The sequence below is a fragment of the Schistocerca piceifrons genome, chromosome 6, assembly GCF_021461385.2.
Source record: "Schistocerca piceifrons isolate TAMUIC-IGC-003096 chromosome 6, iqSchPice1.1, whole genome shotgun sequence".
Lineage (NCBI taxonomy): Eukaryota > Metazoa > Arthropoda > Insecta > Orthoptera > Acrididae > Schistocerca > Schistocerca piceifrons.
The window spans coordinates 367,036,178-367,056,381 of NC_060143.1; the positions used below are offsets into that span (position 1 = coordinate 367,036,178).

General features: G+C 44.1%; 1 protein-coding gene across 5 annotated transcripts in view; it reads left to right on the forward strand.

Annotated features, from left to right (window-relative positions):
* LOC124802628 (ATP-dependent RNA helicase TDRD9) overlaps positions 1-20,204 on the forward strand; it is a 263,497-nt gene that overhangs the window by 151,236 nt on the left and 92,057 nt on the right. For all 5 annotated transcript variants that reach the window (XM_047263517.1, XM_047263522.1, XM_047263521.1 and 2 more), the window contains exon 17: positions 2,141-2,374. In XM_047263517.1, coding sequence (XP_047119473.1) covers positions 2,141-2,374 — 234 coding nt within the window. The remainder of the gene's footprint in view (positions 1-2,140; positions 2,375-20,204) is intronic.

Sequence of the window (20,204 nt, forward strand, 5' to 3'; positions counted from 1 at the left end):
ATTACAAGTTCAGATGTGATTGATACATGAATATAACTGTAAAATCACTCAGTTTGCATTGTTCCCTTCCCACTAATTGGCATTAATAGTGCAGTGCCTTGACAAAATGGTGACAAAGCAAGAAAAGAGTTTTTGTGTGTTGGAATATGCAAGTTGTTTGTTTGTTGTTTTTCACCTATCTGGAAAGGTTAATTTCCACAATGTGAGAGTTTAGGGCACTGAAAATTGTCATGAAATTTTGACACATTAGTAAGATTCACTAGACATCAATGTTTTTTGCAGTGTCACAGACAAAGCAGTATGGGTCATTTTTCTTTCGCCATAAGACTCTGACAGGTACCACTTAACCTTGATATAGCTCCTAAGCTATCACAGGAGATAATGTATTTTATTGATGAAAGAAAAAATGTAAAAATGCACTAATTGAAACAGGTGAAAGAGAATACAGTCCTCTAAAAATGATATTGGCAGAATGTGCAGAATGGTTGAGAAGGAATAGCTAGAGGACAGAAGCAATACACATATATAACTAGGGAAAGTATAGATACCCACTTAAGGAAATCTAAAGAGACATTTGGAGGAAAGAGGAGCAGCCTTAGGGATTTCAAGAGCTTGGGGGAAATCCAGTACTATGAAAAGAAGGGAAAGTTGAAATGTGAAATGGGTATGTAGAGGTTCTTTACAAGGGTAATGCACTGGATGGCAGTGTTATAGAATGGGAAGAGGAAGTAGAAGAAGAGGCGGGAGATATATCTGCGATAAGAATTTGACAGAGCAGTGAAAGACCTAAGTCAAAACAAGGTCGATACACTAGATGACATTCCCTCGGAATTATTGATCTGTGTGGGAGAGCCAGCGTTGATGAAACTATTGCACCCAGTGTACAAGATGTGTGTGTGACAAGCGAAATACTCTTGGACTTCAAGAAGCATGTAATAATTCCAAATCCAAGAAAAGAAGCTTCTGATAGGTGTGAATATTACCAAACTATCGATTAAATAAGTCATGGCCGCAAAGTACTGCCACAAATTATTTGCAAACAAATGGAAGATCTAGTAAGTGCCAAAATGCTAATCATATGACTAACCTTGGAAGGTATGTTAAATAAACTCAAACTACATTTGTAGTAGTTGTAAACTGGAGAAAGCTTTTGACAATGTAGAATGGAGTACACTCTTTGAAGTTTTAAAGGTAGCAATGGTAAAATACAGGGTGTGAAAGGTTATTTATAACTTGCACAGAAATCTGAACACAGTAATAAAAGTCGAACGGAATGAAAGGGAAGGGAGTGAAAAAGGGTTGTAGCCTATCATTGACTTTGTTCAATCTATACATTGAGGAAGCAGTAAAGTAAACCAAAGACAAATTTGGAGAATTAATTAAAATTCATAGAGAGAAAATAAAAACTTTGAGCTTTCCCAATGATACCACTTTTATGTCAGAGCCAGCAAAGAACTTAAAAGAACAAATGAGCAGAACGGACAGTGTGTTGAAAGGAGGATATAAGGTAAACATCAACAAAAGAAAAACAAGAGTTACAGAATGTAGTCAGATTACACAGGCTGTGCTAAAGAAAATGGGGCACTAACAGTAGTAAATTAGTACCTGGGCAGCTGGAATTTAAAAAAATTTCTGTCTTTTGTCAAAGCATGTCTACTGCAGTTCCTCCTCTTGTTAGTAGTGATTTATCCTCATATAGTTAGTTTGGTCCGCCGTGCAACAAGTGGTGGGGGACACAGTGATTCACTTTAAGGCTGTGTGTTGTATGAATAGAGATCAGTATCTGCCTGTGATTGCCCATTCCTATAGACATCTTTGCACCTGCTATATGGATGTTGGAAGCAGAGCATGTGGTATGTCAAGGGTGTTTAAAGGGTTTCACTGGTAACCTGTCATCTAAAGATAAAACTGATTAACAATTACATCTGATTGATTTTTGCCCAAAATACATGCTTGTGGCAATGCTAAAATTGATGTGATGGTTTTGAAAATATTCATGTTTTATCCCTCTGTGAAGTAAGTCAACTGTAAATTACTATTGTTGATTTCTTGCCTTGAATTGAAATTGAATATGTAATTCTGTGTACTTTATCATTGTTGATGTGATTACCACATCTTATGTCCTTGGTTTTATTTTAAGGTGATTGATCCTGGTCATTTCTGGGGAAGAAAGGCCGATGAATACACTACACAAAGAGAAGTTTTATTGCTCACAGAACTGAACAACCAAATGCTACCATGTCTATCAGAACGACCAAAAATCGGGGCAGTTTATGTTGCTCCTTACAGCGACAATCCAAATGCACGTAAGCTGTACTATAGAGCACGAGTTAATGCAATCAATCCAAGAAAAGGAAAGGAACATTTAGTAGAGGTATGAATAGTCTATCATTTGTATCTTTAATTGTTACTGACTGTGTGTGTAGTAGATTTCATTAGTGGAGATGCCGAGTCATAGATAAGCGCAATGGAAAGACTTCTATACATATTAGTTTTCAGCCAGAAAGCCTTCTTCTGAAGTAGAAAACACACACATTCCCACAAGCAAAACTCACGCACACATGACCACTAGCTCTTGCTGCAGTGGCCGGACTGAACTGTAACTGTGCCTGATGGGAGAGCAGTAATCCAGTGTGGGTGATGGTGATAGGTGAGAGGAGGGGGTAGGGTGCGCTGGATGGAAGGTTTAGTGCTGCTTCCTCCATAGTGTCCCCCGACCTGTTGTGTGAATGGATCTCCCATGTGATATGAAGGATCACACAGATCCCAATGTTCATTGCCACAGGTTTCATTCTTTTTCTGATGTGTACCAATGGCTCTAAGAATGATGAGAAAGTTGCCTATCTTTATTGACAAACTTTTTCAAACAATACTGTCTTCCCATTGTATGCAGTGTATGGAAGAATTAGTTGCAACATGCAGAGCTTTCACACATGTAAACCTCGACTTTTCCAGAATTATTGTCCTGTGCAGCGATTCCCTCAATAGCTTAAAGGCAGTTTACAATTGCTCTCAGATTTGTCCATTAATCTCCCTCAGTCACAAACTTTTATATGACATCCGCAGCATAGGAACTTCCATAGTATCCCTCTGGATTCCAAGTCATATAAGCATCCCAGGCAATGATCGCACTGAATTATTAGCGGGGGGACATTCTGCAATGGACCTATTGGTAAGACAAATCCCAGTTGCTGATTTACAGGTACATCTCTCATAAAAGTGGTAATAAGAGTGGGTGATCGTTCTAAATGGTAAAAGCATCCACCAGAAAATGGAGAACATGACTTTGCCTCTCTTGAAGAAAACATTTAGTCTTATTTTGCATCCATATTGACCATACCTGTTTCACACACAGCTACACACTATGTCGAGACGACTGTCCCTAGTGCATCTGCAGAATGGCTGCAGCTATTTAGACTCGTTCTACCTATGGTGTAGATTACATCTTGACAGGTCCCTACCACAGGTGTTACCTGATGATGCTATGAAAGTAGCCCACATTTTAACTTTCCTAGGGGAAAATGGATATCAACATATGGTTAATAGCTAAAGTGTGTGGTGGAACGGGTTTGCATCCAACCGCAGGTCTCCTCACCCATCTCCAGCCATTCTCATACATAAATTCTAAATCTCAAGTCCCTGTACTTGAAATCAGTCGGTGTGTTATTCTTCCTCATCACCCACAATGTATTGTATGACTTCTGCCCTCCATACAATATCATCTTCTGGGAGGGGTATTCTGAAGTACATCATTAACTATAGTTCATGTCCAGGGGTGTGGCTTTAACTGTGCACTTCCTCCCATTGCTCTACCTTCACCAGTGCGTGCTCTACATCTACTTGTACCGATACTCCGATACTCTCAATTCACAGTTTTCCACAAGTAATTTGTGACACATTCACAGCTCTTCACCTACCTGTGTCCTGTATTGCTGTCAAAACTTTACTCTTGGGTCATTAACTAGGAGGATAAAGGAACTAATAAAAAAAAAATCCTCCACTGACATGAGTGGTGTAACAAGGCCATTCTGAAGAGCCTGGAACATTGTATAGGGAAGAGTCAGAGCTTTCCAGAATCTCAATACAGAAGATATGACCCAAAATAACACGCCTGTTCAGAATGCTGAACATCAACACATCTCTGAAAACAGCAACATTCAAGCAGCTGATCAGTCTTTTGGAAGAGAAAAACACCCGCATGTTAGTGTTAATATCTTAATAAAAAAATACCCTCAGCAGCACCAGAAGTAAGTATATTAAAAGATGTGAAAATGTGTGAGCCTTCAGAGTCAGTGACTCCTGCTTGAGGCAGAATGGTTCAAGGGAAAGGAAGAGGGATGAAGGAAAAGTATTGATGGAATTTAGGAAATGGGAAGAGTTACAAGAGACTTGAGTACCTGAGAACTTAAAGGTGGAAGATAGAATAATAAGCAACACAGAGATTACTGAAAAACGACATGAAAGAATCAACAAGAATGGAAAGCTAAGTGCATATGATATACCATAGTCAATGGAGGGCCTGGGGGAAAATACAGAGGTCAGAAAATAAACAATGAAAATAGAAAACAAATAATAAAAGAGAGTGAAGTCAAGGAAAAGTTACTGCAAAGAAACATAACTTTAGCCCATGTGGGTAACGAGAACCAAGCACATATTAAAACCAGTTCCCACTTGCGAAGTTTTCGGAAAGTGGTGTCGGGATCCACAGCTTGTCGTCTTGTTGTCAGCGTCACTGCCCTTAGATCATGGGGTATCATGTTCATTTCCTGACTGCGTCAAGGATTTTTATTTGCCTGGGAACTGGGTGTTTGTGTTATTCTCATTATTTCATCTCAACTTTATCAACATGAAAGTCACTAGAGTGGCATCAAATAGAAAGACTTGCAGCAGGCACCCAAACAACCCCAGATGGGGTCTTTGGCCAGTGATGCCATAAAATCATTTTATTTTCAGTGCTGTCAGGCAGGAGAATCCAGGTGGCTTGTGTGGTGAAACAGGCACCAAGGTCTTGACTGTCATGTTGTAGAGCATCCTCTGCAACAGGACATTGTGTGTCATCAGTATGCTCATTCCTTTTTACTGATAACTTGGTGGTAGTAATACCCAAGTAGAAGGCCATATGGTTGTTACAAAAGTCTAGTAGTCAAAAAATGCATGCAATTCTGCAGAGGGACCTGAGAAAGAATGGTGAAGCAACATTGCATGTTAGGAATTCTTGGATAGCTTGTAAGGGTTGATTTGGAAAAGGAGGTGGTGGTGGTGGTGGTGGTGGTGGTTGTCATCGTGGGGGGACGGGGAAGGATCAGATTGCAGTCATGGTTGAAACTGTTCAAGGAAGTGTTTAGAGAAGGTAAGATATCTTTTTGAAATGAGGTCTGGCCTGTCGTTGCTGTTAGTTGTTGACTTGCATGGTATCATCCATAAAGCCAACTATAAACTACAACAGTAGGCCAGACTTCACCTCCAAAAGCTATCCTACTTTCTCCTACACTAGCTCAACAATCATGTTTTTATCTCTGTCCCACTCCAGCTCTCCAAACAGCCACATCATCGACCACCATTCCTCTCCTATAACCGAGCTTTGGCTACCTCATCAATATCCTCCAGTCTGCACCACCACCTCCCGCAGCAATAGCAACTCATGATCACAACCACCACCATTCTTTCTCAGGTCCCTACAATAAAACCCTAAACTGTCCTCTGCAGAATTCCAGGCACTTTGTTCCCTGAAAATTGGTGACTCCATCATTATTCTTCCGGTGGACAAGAGTGGGAGTGAGTGAGTAAGGGTCTACACCAGCTTTCTGATACTTCTGCATGCACCATCTGCCATCAAGATCTCGCCACTGTGATACAAACTGACCTACAGTGCATCCTTAGTACCCCAGGCCCCCCACAAGGACTGACAGATCAGTCAGTAGAACTTCGTACCCCAACCAAACCACATGTACCCGCCATTTACCTTCTTCCTAAGATCGACAGTACCAACCATCCTGACCGTTCCATACTTGTTGACCTCAACACACCCACTGAACATCTCTCTGCCTCAGTTGATCAACACTTGCAACATATAGAACAAATACTGCCTTCCTCTATTAAAGATACTAACTGTTCCCTAGATTGTCTGAAATCTGTCCCCCTACCACTCTCACCACACATCTTGCTTGTCACCATTGATACCACCTCTCTCTACACCACCATCCGCCAGTGCTGGTTGAGGTAATGTATAAACATGGTCTATCTGCTGCTTGTTACCTCAACCAGCACTCGCGTGATTCCTAACCTATGAAGTTCTTTCTGCTTGTATTAATCAACTTTATACTACCAACAACTACTTTACCTTTGAGGACAGACATACAAACAGATCAGGATGTTATGACATCTTCAACTTTTGTGGTCCTGTCCTCCTCAGGATGTGCCCATGGGAACAAGGGTGGCTCCTCCTTATGCCAAACTTTTCATGGGTTGCTTGGAGGGGGCTGATGTTGACCACACCCTGATTGATGGCCAGTTATATACTTCTGTTCACATTAAACCTATAAACAAATAACAGTACATGTTATCATGCTTCCCATGTCTTATGTTCCCTCCCGTACAGCCTTGATGTTTGAGGCAAACATATTTGTTCAGATGCAGACTCTTTAACAGCAATGCCCCACCATTGTCATGTCAACGTGTAATGTACATAATCATCCCACCAGTGTAGTTTGAAAGCGCATTTCCTGGGCCATCGCATCCAATCCTGGTACTGCTTATCCCTTCAAAAAATAATTTATATGTACACCACTTGTTACTCAGCACTAGCCTGGTCTTGAATGTATTAATCAGTTGCTTTGACAGGGCTCTGACTTGCAAAAATCATGCACCGAAAGGTCCTGTCTGTCTGATGTTTTGCCCTCCCACCTAGCATAGTCTCCTACCCTGCCCCTCCCCTCTCCTCCCTTCCACTCCCATCCCATCCCCTCCCCTCCCCCCCCCTCACCCCCCCTCCCCTTGTGTTTGGTGGAATTCGAATTTATACTTTCGTAATACGAAAATATTCAGTGTGCATGGTGCTGCACATCAGACATCTTTCCAAAAAGTATTTTTTTCCCGTGGTTTTGTATTCTAAATTGACAGAAAATTCTACACTGGTGTATAAAACCATAACCAATCAAATGATTGATAAGTTTAACAGTTCCAAGGAAAAGTATACTGTCACTTAACATGGAAAAAGTGTATTTTCATCCGGGAGAAAGTGTATTTTTAACTGGGAAACCCGGGAAAAATCCGGGAATTTTTTTTCGTCGTCCGTGTGTACACTCTGATACATAAAAAGTCAACAGCCATTTGAATTGTATGCATCTAAAATTTGTTATTTAGAAGGCAAAGATTACATTGGGTGATTTTTTTTTAAAAAAATCCAGGCCAATTAAATACGTTTGTTTTAACAGATAATGAGTTACTTTTTAGTCATGGAGATGTTGTTCAAAAGCTCTCTGTTACTCCTGGGGGTACCTGTGACTTTTGTATTCAAAGACATCATTTTTAAGCGTGATGTCTGTGAGTTAATGCAGTAAGAAACAAACCAAGTTCATCAGTTTAATGTTACAATAATGTAATTAGAGATATAACACTATTTGGGAAATAGAATAAAAATCACATTCATGCAATATTCTTAATTTTGTACTAAACAAAACTTTTTTGAACCATGTAAACTTAACGTCTTATTCTTCTAGAAGCAAAACTGATTTTGTCTTGTCTCTGTTCACCCAAAGACTAATAAATAGAAGCAATAAAGAAATTAACTCTGCTGTTTCTCTTCAACTCACTTTGCAGGATGAATAGAAACATCAAGTTTTTATTTTATTTTTTGTTAGAAAATCATGAGCCAGGTCCAAAAACAAATTACAGTTTTAAAATTAGGCAGAAGACCCATAATCTCATATAATTTATATTTTCATTTTTCTTTTTAAATTTCTTAGTTTTTTCTTTTGAAGGTGAAATTTGTTCCTATTCACCCCATATTACACTATCTATTCCGAGGAGTGAACTGAAATACTATCCACGTACAATGTAGAAACCTCATTATACAACACTGTACGGATAGAAAATAATGAGACACCAGGTATGTTCCACACTTTGGTGAAACTGAAAAGATTTGGGGCATAACATGTTGAAGTATTATTATGTTTGTGTGTTTTGACTTGTAAAAAACAGTATTGTAGATGGGGTGGAAAGGGTTAAGGTGCTGTGTTGTTGAAATGGTTAGGATTGGTTCCCCTGGATCTCTAAACTAATTTGTGGTAGTTGCAAAAGTCACGTTTTTTCAACTATTGTATCATTTCCTTATAGTTATTTTGAGTTTCCTTTTTGGGTTTAGTATCTGAATATACAGGGTGTTTGCAAACATTTATAGCAAATGTTGAAAAAGGGGGAAGGGGATACCTAGAATCAAAACAGATGAACTGGTCGCATGAAACATGTTGCACAGATTATTGTTAATGAGAAGGGTGTAGTGTCGGTAGCTGGACCGACACCGTGATGTTGATTGCTAAAAAGGAATGCTAAACTAAAGCTGTAGCCGATAGTGCACGCACGGCAATAAGCATACGGGCGTGAAGTCTGGAACATAAAAACTTATGAATGAATAAGAAGAAAAGTATGTAGATGCTTTTTACTTAACTTTTAATAATTCCTTGGAATACATCTCTCTTGATTACTCGTAAGCTATAGGCACTGATACAAATGGCTCCTTGCTAGTTCGTAGCCATTAACTTAGCTGATGGCTATTATGTCTCTCGGCTAATGAGAGAGAAAGGCTTCGTACAACTGGGCGATAGCTAGGTTCGCGTACAACTGGGCGGTAGCTTGGTTCTCGTACAACTGGGGTCGAGTCCACTCTCGTATCACGAGACCTGCCTAGGTGGTGGCGCTAGGTCTGCGATCACAGTGGCGACACGCGGGTCCGACATGTACTACATGGACCGCGGCCGATTTAAGCTACCACCTAGCAAGTGTGGTGTCTGGCGGTGACACCACATTCCTCCCCCGCAAATCGGCGAACGGTCGTGAGATAAGGCTTCCGCCCGCCGTGGGGAGGACCACATGTTGACGTATGCGATGAGGTGGGGAGCCTAACAACAGGCGAGGCTGTGCCACCCGCACCCGGCCATCCGGTCCGAGGGGAGCTAGGAAACGCCTGCAAAACTAGTCCAGGGTGCACGTCAACATGCGGTGTATGCGCCCGTAAAGAAACATGAGGGGCCGAAGTGTCGACCTCCATTGCGTCGGGGGAGCCGACGCGCGATGACGTCACGTGGTCCGGAGCGGGCGGGAGTTCCATGGCGGCGGACAGCTGGTCACGGGAAGCGATCGGCGGCGCGTGACCCTGGGAGGCGCCTGGCGGCGGCAACGAAGCGTCGAATGCGGTCGGCGGCGGCGGCGGCTGCTGCTGCTGCTGCTGCTGCGGCGGCGGCGGCACGTCGCCATGGGGCAAAATGGAAGGCAACGTCGGTAACACCTGGGGATGAGGCGAGCCAGTAGATGGGTCCCCAGGGCGCTGACCGGACGGCACCGTCGCTGAAAGCAGACGGGGAGCGGCAGAACCCGAGCGACGACAGAGGCGCAGCTGATTGAGATGCCGACGCACCTCACCAGAGGCCCCCAAAACCAAATACATCGCGCGGCCGAGGCAGCGAAGAATGCGCCCTGCGAGCCAACGCCGTGAACCTCGATAGTTGCGATAATATACAACGGCGCCTGGAGCAAAAGCAGGAGTCTGCCGCTGCGCAGGAACCTGATGCGGCGGATGCAGCAAAGACATCAAGGTGCGATGAGGACGACCGTGGAGCAACTCAGCCGGCGAGCGACCATCTCGGGGCTGAGAGCGATACGAAGACAAAAAGAGCAACAATGCGTCCTCCCGAGAATGCGACTCTTGCAATTTCAACATCTGTGACTTGAAAGTCCGGACCAACCGTTCAGCGGCACCGTTGGACTGAGGCGAAAACGGCGCGGATGTCAGATGTTGAATACCATTGGCCTGGCAGAAAGACTGGAATTCTGCGGACATGAATTGTGGGCCATTGTCGGAAACAATAGTCTGCGGAAGACCTTCAATGCAAAAGATAGCAGACAACGCTTGGATGGTGGCGGAGGACGTCGTGGAAGACATCCGAACAACAAAAGGAAAATTACTGAAGGCGTCGACCAGAACCAACCATCGAGCATTCCAGAATGGACCAGCAAAATCAATGTGCAAGCGTTGCCAAGGGGAAGTGGCTTTTGGCCACGCAAAGACTTTCCGCGGCGGTGCGGACTGTTGTTCGGCACACGCCGGGCACGAAGAACACATATTCGTAATCGCAGCATCGATTCCGAACCAAGTACAGTGCTGACGAGCAAGTTGTTTCGTTCGCACTATACCCCAATGTCCTTGATGAAGAAGCCGTAAAACAGAGGACTGTAACGAACGTGGGACCACGACTCTGGACTGATCATTATCAGAACGCAACAACAAAACACCACGTCGAACAAAAAGTCTCTCCTTGTTAGCAAAAAATCGGCGAACCAACGGATCCTCGATCCGAGACTTTGACAAATGCCATTGCGTAGCAACAAAACGTAAAACAGTAGCAAGGACAGGGTCAGCAGCTGTGGCTGTAGCGACACGACGAAAATCAATCGGAAACGATTCGACCACTGCATCGGTTTCCGAATCAATGAACATGCAAGCAAGTTCGGAAGAATCGAATGCTTTATCCTCAGCAACAGGCAAACGGGACAACGCATCGGCGTTTCCGTGCTTAGCAGTGGACCGATACCAGATATCGTAGCGGTACTGCGAGAGGAAAATAGACCAGCGAATGAATTTCTGCGCTGTACGTGGAGGTACAGGCTTGGACGGATGAAAAAGCGATGTCAAAGGTTTGTGGTCTGTGATGATGGTAAAGTGACGACCATACAAGAAATCATGGAACTTAGTAACACCCAACACGAGAGCCAAAGCTTCTTTCTCTATCTGTGAATAATTTCTTTGCGCAGACGAGAGCAATTTGGACGCAAAGGCAATAGGGCGATCATGTGAGCCAACTTTGTGCGCAAGCACAGCACCGATCCCGAAATCCGATGCATCTACCATCAACAAAAGGGGTTTCTGGGGATCGAATGGCGTAAGGCAAGTATTAGAAAGCAACGCCGATTTCAACTGGCGAAAGGCGCGTTCACATTCCGTCGTCCAGACGAACGGAACACCTTTACGGCGTAAGCGATGAAGCGGAGCTGAAATGGAAGAGGCATTGCGCACATATTTATGATAATAGTTAATTTTACCCAACACACTCTGTAGCTGTTTCACATTTTGAGGGGAAGGCAATTCTTGTATGGCACGGAGGTGCTCTGGACTCGGATGTATGCCTTGGGCATTAATGACATGTCCCAGGTATGGTAAGTCACGAGCAAAAAACACACATTTGTCCTTCCTCAAGCGAAGACCATTTTGCCGCAAGACCTGAAATAAAGTTCGTAAATTCGCAAGATGATCTTCTGTCTGTCCGGAGATCACTATATCGTCCAGATAGTTTGCTGCAGTAGGGACCGACGCACAAAAAGTTTGTAAATATTGCTGAAACAAGGCAGGGGCGGATGCACACCCGAATGGCAGTCTTTTGAAGCGGTACAATCCAAGATGCGTGTTAACCACCAATACGCGCTGGGATTCGTCGTCCACCGGTATTTGCAAGTACGCATCGGCTAGGTCCAACTTTGAAAAATAGTTTCCCGGGCACAGTTTAGCAAAAAGATCTTCCGGGCGGGGCAAAGGAAAAGTAGCAATCACGAGCTGTGGATTCACTGTGGCCTTGAAGTCCACGCAAAGTCTCAATTTTCCGGAAGGTTTTGGCAAAATTACTAAGGGTGAGGCCCAGAGAGAAGCTTGCACACGTTCAATTACACCCTGTGATTCGAGATCGTGTAACGTTCTTGCGACCTCATCACGCAATGCGTGGGGAACATTGCGCGCCCTGAAAAATTTCGGTTGCGCGTTTACCTTCAGTTCTAAATGTGCTTCATAGTTTTTAGCGCAACCTAAGCCCGGTGCAAAAATGTCTGCAAATTCGTCACACAGCCGAGAAACACTGTCTGTAGGCACAGTCTGATTCACAGATAGGACCTGATTTACAATAGACATGTTAAACAACTTAAATAAATCGAGACCAAACAAGTTCACTGCAGAAGAAGAACGAAGAACGTAAAATGACACAAGTTTTGTTTGTCCCTTGTATGTTGCCAGAAGGCTGCACTGTCCTAACACAGGAATTTTCTGTCCGGAATATGTAGTTAGCTTAACATTTGCGGAACGCAACGGAGGTTTGCCCAGTTGTTTGTACGTGTCGTGATTGAGCAATGAAACTGCAGCTCCGGTATCGAGCTGGAATGGTATCACTTGGCCGTCAAAGTCTAAGTCCACAAAAAGTTTATTGTCCCGCTGACGACAAGAGCGACTGTTGTGTGCAATTGGAACAGACACTGGTACAGAATCACTTGCTAATTGACGTGATTTCCGGCGACGTCGACGCACAGTTTTTGTGGGACGATCACAGTCACTGTGAGAGAAAGTGTCACTGGACGAAGTGGAATTAACGACATGAATGTCCATAGGCGAAGGTCCACTAGCCTGAGTGTCCTTGGTTCGATTCCGGCGCGAAGCAAAGGGCCTGGAATGATTGTGATTGTCTGATCTGAGCTTTTTCTGGCAAACACTTTGAACATGTCCTTTCTTATTGCAGAAAAAGCAAATAGCTTGGCGTGACGGGCAATGTTCACGCGAATGTCTAGTAGCACACCGCGGGCATGATTTCACTGCATTTGTGGGCTGGCGCGGCACCTCTGGGTTAGCACGCGGCGGTCGCTGTGTCGCCGTGCGCGAGGCCCGGTTACCGGGCCGCACAGCGCGTCCAGCGGGCCGGTTAATGTTACACACGGCTGGCGAAGTTTCAAAAGATTCCTGAGCACAGTCCAGTGTGTCCTGTCTATCCAATATGTCTATCACTTGTTGAAGGGAGGGATTAACTAGTTTCAATATTTGCTCCCGTATGCGAACATCAGAAACGTTCTGTGCAATAGCATCACGCACCATTGTATCTGAATAAGAAAGACCACAGTCACATTCAAAGGCACAGTCCCTAGTAAGTCCTTGCAATGTTGCTACCCACTCCCTATTAGTTTGACCGGCCGTACGTTTCGTACGAAAAAACGTATACCGTTTTGCAACCACATTAACTGTTTCTTTGAAATAGACATCTAAGGCAGACAAAATTTCCTCGTATGACAAAGTTGCTACGTCGCGGCGGGGAAACAATTTCACTATCACACGGTATGTGGACACACCGACACAAGAAAGCAAAAACGGCTGCCGCTCATTACCTTGAATTCTGTAGGCAGCCATGTGAAAGGCGAACTGACGAGACCACTCTTGCCAGGTCTCATCGGCTGCCACGTATGGTCGAAAGGGAGGTGCAACAGCGTTCAGTGGCAGCGGTATCGAAGAAGCGGCTGCGGCCGCATCGGTGTGCAGCGCACGTTGACCCTGGACGAGCTGTCCAAGGGCATCCAGTAACGCCTGCGTCTGCTGATTCTGCAAGCGATAAAATTCGGACAGTACATCTGGAGAATGTGGCGAAGCCATGACACAAATAAATGTAAGCAATCAGAAATAAATGTAAGCAATCAGAAAAAGGTCCTTTTCCCTCGTCGCCAATAATTGTAGTGTCGGTAGCTGGACCGACACCGTGATGTTGATTGCTAAAAAGGAATGCTAAACTAAAGCTGTAGCCGATAGTGCACGCACGGCAATAAGCATACGGGCGTGAAGTCTGGAACATAAAAACTTATGAATGAATAAGAAGAAAAGTATGTAGATGCTTTTTACTTAACTTTTAATAATTCCTTGGAATACATCTCTCTTGATTACTCGTAAGCTATAGGCACTGATACAAATGGCTCCTTGCTAGTTCGTAGCCATTAACTTAGCTGATGGCTATTATGTCTCTCGGCTAATGAGAGAGAAAGGCTTCGTACAACTGGGCGATAGCTAGGTTCGCGTACAACTGGGCGGTAGCTTGGTTCTCGTACAACTGGGGTCGAGTCCACTCTCGTATCACGAGACCTGCCTAGGTGGTGGCGCTAGGTCTGCGATCACAGTGGCGACACGCGGGTCCGACATGTACTACATGGACCGCGGCCGATTTAAGCTACCACCTAGCAAGTGTGGTGTCTGGCGGTGACACCACAAAGGGAATGGTCAGATTTGTTGTATTGAAATCTGTATTAATTTTTGTCCCACTATTAGCCAACTTAGTAAACATTCCGTATGCCGGATTTTAGTTGCAGACATGAAATAGAAGTTACTAAAAACGTCAATGAAATATGACAATGCATGTTTTCTATTCTTGGAACTCTCTAGTGTACAGCTCTGAATTCTCTCATTATTTGTTGTACTCTCTTGTCACTGCTTTCATTTGTTCATGAGATGAGCACTGAATCAGTGATACAAAACAGTCAAAAGACAGCTTTAAATTTGTAAAGAAACACAACTCATATTTTATTTGTATAAATCTTTCCAAATAGCTAGGAAGTATAGTCAAGCAAATAAATTTCCAACATGTCTGCACTAATTTTATTTATTTTAGCTACTGAAAAAATATGAAATATTGTCATTGCTCCATAAATATATACATATGTATTTCTTGTGTGCTATGAAAATACAATTAAGGACGACATTTGACAGCATTTAGTCGCAGAATGACATTGATGTTTTCATAGAAAACTGGGCTGGAGTTAGGGATTAGTCCAGCCTGTATATTTTGAAGAATGACACACACATTTAAGCAAATTTTGAAATCAAGGAGAGGAAAACTGATAGTGTACTAGTGATTTTTACTTAAGAATATTCTCATGGTAGCAGACTGGAAACAGCATTGTTATATCCGTAATAATTTTCTTTGTAAATATTCTGGAAAATGCTGTCCACTGACAAAAATACTCAGTCCAACAGTTGAAGTACATTTATCATACAAGGGGGAACCTGAAGTCTGACAAGGAACACCTCTTGTGCAAGGTTGCAAGTTCAGTCTTTAGTAAGGTGCATTTGATAGCGTTGTGCTGACAATTATGACAGGAAGAATATTAGCTGCTAATGACTCACCGTGTACTTCAGGAGGGCGACAGAAAATGGTCTGCAGGAGGTGCAGAGATTGACCTTCTATGGGATATAGGTATTACACTTCACAAAATGAACAATGTCAACATTCATGAAATATTCAAAGCAAACCATTAACTTACACCATGAATACCGAATGAAAAACGGCATGCCACATTGATTGTAAAGGTTCACCCCATCAAGATCAGAGGCAAACTCTGTGGGAGTTACAAACCATGCACGATGTTCAGTTAGGTATCTACATTTAAAGAAGGCATATAGTATCATATTGGTGTAATGGGCTGATGAGAACTAATGGAATGTGGTCGTATGCAACTGAATGCAAAACAGTCTGTCGTGGAACTTATCGTGAAACTGGCTGTCCTTTAAGGCATAGCTACAAGATAGTGCAATAATACATTTTATAGGAATGGAAAAGACAAGCACCCAGAGGCTGAATTTGTCCAGTGGTACCTCGTGGTATTAATTGCAATGGAACATACTTTTCAAGAGAGATAGTTTGCTCTAAAGGAGTATCTCCCAAGGGGACTTACCACTCTTTGGTGAGTTCGAGCTTGACTGCCATGGGGCCCCAACTTTCACAGCACCTCTTCACTTTTCATGCTCTGAGTGTCTCTACTCCTGTTCTTTTTCCCCTCCTGTGCGTAACATGTCCTAGTATTTTCTGAAATGGGTGTTGCAATTTCAATAGCCCAGCACTGGAACAGTCCCTCAACTGTTTTTCTTTCTTTCTTCATTCTCCATTTCTTCCCCTTTCTCCGCTACAGCCTGTGAGGTTACCCTTTTTTTCTTCTTCCTCTCTGTGCACTCCTGAAGGCTAGCCTATTATAACAGGTGACTGGGTAATGCATAATTCGCAGCTCCCAGTTGACAGGTAGGGTTCGCATGTACTTCCTGGTACAGGCCAGCCCAGGAACAGGTGACTGCCTGAGCTGTTACCTTCCCAATTGCCAGGAGTTCAGGAGGTGTGACCTGAGGTGTAAACAATCACCTAAGGTGGATGAGCTCCCCTCCGTAGGGACCCCTAGTTAGAATGTGCATGCTGTTGGAGATGCTGGCAATTGTGGGAGATTTTTTCGCAATGATGCAATCACCATCTTAGTCTATATCTACTAAACGTAAACAGAATGAGGCTAAAGATTCAATCACCTAAGGTGGATGAGCTCCCCTCCGTAGGGACCCCTAGTTAGAATGTGCATGCTGTTGGAGATGCTGGCAATTGTGGGAGATTTTTTCGCAATGATGCAATCACCATCTTAGTCTATATCTACTAAACGTAAACAGAATGAGGCTAAAGATTCAAAGACTCTCCCAGCTGCAACTCAGTTCCTCATGCTATCATGTACCGAAGGAGGCCAGTCCTTTGCTACGGTTATTTCTGTTATTATTCAGAAAGGTGTTGATCCAATTGCAGGCCCTGTGAAATTCTGCCCTTGCTTATATAATGGGACTGTGCTTCTGGAGACCAATTGTGCTTTTCAAGCCCAGCAACCGCTTACAGCTTCGCTCCTCCAAGGCTGTACTGTTCGTGTCGAGGGCCATCGAATTCTGAATTCTTCTTGTGGCATTATTTACACTCGGCTGCTTGATGGTTTGACCAACGGAAAAATCCAAATTTACCTCTCTGTCCAGGACATCACTGTAGTCCGTCAGGTAATGAGAAAGGTTGATGCCACCTTTGTATGTACACGTACTCTTTTTTCTCACATTTGATCGAGCAGTGCTTCCATCAGAGATCAGAGGAGGCTCTGAAGTCATCACAGTCTGACTGTGTGTTCCAGACCTGATGCATTGCTACCAGTGTCAATGTTACAACCACACTCACATGTCCTGTCAAAACAAGGCCAAATGTGCTACTTGTGAAAGGTATGCTCACAAGGGCATTGCACACCTTCTTCTCCTCACGGTATCAGTCGTAATGGTGACCATGCCGCCTCATCCCATGAATGTCCCATGTATCTTGATGAGTAGGCCACCAGGAGATACAGATGAAGGAAAAAGTACCTCACCCTGTTGCTTGCGAGTTGTTGGCTAGTCAAAAGCATTGCATTGTACCATCTGGCACTTATAGTACTGTTCTTGCTATGCCTTGTTCCACGAAGGACATGGCCAGGCAGACCTGCGACCTCCAATTCAGCACTGCAGTTGTAATATTGCCCAGTATCATGGTAGCATCCCCATCTCCTCCTCCTACAGCTGTGCAAAAAGCCACCAAATCTTTGCCCTCGGGCATTGAAATCACTTGCTACATAACCCACAGGATGGAAAGGACAAAAGTAATACTCCTGCGAAGACGTTTTACGTCCCTCTGGCGAACATCTGCCAACCGTAAAGGCATTAAAAAATTGAATAAATGCAAATGGTCTTCTCCTGCCCTGACCCGGAGATCCTCTTCCGTGGTGTCACCGCGTAATACCCTCACCCAGCTGATCTCCATTTGGCTGGTGTGCACCACCATCCATTTTTCTGCCATGAAGTCTGCTGACTAACCGACGGAGAATGCCAACACCTCTGTAAATCTCGTGGAATACTATCCTCCAGCCTCTGTGCCACACAACAGTGAGTCTTCGAAGGCTGGCACTCGGCAGCTGCTGAGGTGACTGCCCTATATTTGTTCACTCCTCCCCATGCCCCATTATGACTCCTCCAATAGAACATTTGTGGCATTAGATCCAACAAGGAGGTATTATGGCTGCTTTTGGAATCACAGCAGCCTGTTGTTACCCGCCTCCAGGAATTTCCTTCTGCTCCAATTTGACCTGCCAAACCATCTCACTGAACACCCAGCTGCAAGCTATTGCAGTCCACATTTTCTTTTGTCACTTCACCTTTTCTATTAGCGACATCTGCATTCCTCTGTCATACACTGTTACCAGGGCAGACTTACTCTAGCTTAGGGTGTTAATCGACTCCCTCCTTCCGCCCTTTTTGCTGCTCGGTGACTTTAACGTGTACCATCCACTTTGGGGCTCTTCCAGAACCTGTCCGAGAGGTGCCCTCTTGGATAGCTTTCTAAATCAACTCAACCTTATCTGTCTTCACACCGAAGCATCCACATTCCTTTCAGGCTCCACGAATATCTACTGCCATTTGGATCTCTCGTTCTGCACTGCCCAACTTGCCTATCATCTCGAGTGGTCTGTTCTGTCTGACACGTGCTCAAGCAACCATTTCCTGTGCACTATCCGTTTACTGACTCCTACCCCACCTCTGTGTAAACCCAATTGGCAGCTTTCTAAGGCTGACTGGAGGCTTTACTCCTCCCTGACAACCTTCGACGAATAATGTTTTCACAGTTGTGATGAACAGGTGGAGTACCTTACAAACGTTATCCTTACTGCTGCAGAAAATTCCATATCTTGCACTTCATCTTTACTACGCTGTGTCCCTGACCCCTGGTGGACTGAGGTGTGCCGTGATGCGATTTGCACGCGGAGAAATAATCTCCATATTTTTAACAGTTATCCTATGAGGGAAAACTGTATTCATTATTAACAGTTGCGTGCACAATGTTGTTGCATTCTTCGGGATAGCAAAAAAACTAGTTGGATTTCATTTGTTAATTATTTTAACAGTTTCGCTCTCTCTTCTGTTGTGTGGGGCAACCTCATTTGGCTCTCTGGGGCCAAGGTCCATTCCCTGATATCCAGCCAGTCCATAACAGATGATGTCATTGTGGACCCTGTTGCTATCTCTGCACCTTGGGCCACTATTTTGTGGAGATTTTGAGCTTCACCCACTATCACCCCACCTTCCTCCTTTGGAAATAAGTGGAGGTGGCTTTTGAGATACCCTTCTCCTCTCAGAATCACGAATACTAAAATGCCACCTTTACTATGAGGGAGCTAGACCAATCTCTTACTTCATCAGAATCTTCCTCCCCAGGACTGGACAATGTTCACATTCAGATGTTGCCGCACCTTTCTCTTTCAGAAAAGCACTTTCTCCTTCGTATGTACAATTGTATTTGAACAGATGGCATGTTTCCGAGATGCTGGCATGAAGCCACTATCATATCCTTATCTAAACCTGGTAAGGGCAAACACCTTCCTTGTAGCTACTGCCCCATTTCTCTCACCAGGTGTGTTTGTGAAGTGATGGAACATAATGGTCAATTCAAAACTAGAGTGTGTGTTTCGCTTATTCATCTGCACATTCTTCCATCTTATATCATCTTAATGCAATCCACCATCGTGGAATACATTTGGCCACTGGCACCTTCCACACTAGCCCGGTTGAGTGTCTCTATGCAGAAACTGCTGAATTACCACTGTCATACGGGGGTGATACTGTCCTCAGTGGCTACACATGCTATTTGTCTGCCATGCACGACCGCCCTTCCTTTTCCTTCTTTGTTGACTCCTGTGACTGCCAGTATGGGGTGTGTCCTCCTTCTGTGTTACCTTCCAGAGTTCGCTTTCGGCTACTGCTCCAGCAGCTTAAATTCATGTTACCTGCCACGTTCCCAATGGGTGTGGACCATTCACTGCCTCGGCTTCATGTGGCAGCCTGTGTTCATCTTGGATTTCAGTCACTTCCCAAGGAAACTACTCCAGATCTGATCTATCGCAGTAATTTTCTCACCCTTCGCAAGCAATTTAGCAATAGAACCTACGTGTCCACTGATGGATTGGAGACTAACAGTGGCATTGTGTGTGCCTTCATCATTGGCACCAAATTTTTGGTATTGGCCTCTAGAACACTGGTCAATATTTACAGCAGAGCCCTTTGCCTTCTATCAGCCACCCAGTACATCCGAAGACATAGGCTTTTTAATTGTGTCATATGCTCCGATTCTCTCTGTGTCCTTCAGAGCCTTTGTATGCTATACACAGTCCATCCCTTAGTGCAGCAGGTCCAAGAAAGCTTTCACTTGCTCGCTGTTGAAGGAGGCATTGTGGTATTCCTGTGGGTTCCTGGTCATGTTGGCCTGATGGGAAATGAGGCTGCTGACACTGCTGCCAAGGCTGCAGTCCTCCTGCCTTGTCCTGCTAGCTCTTCCATT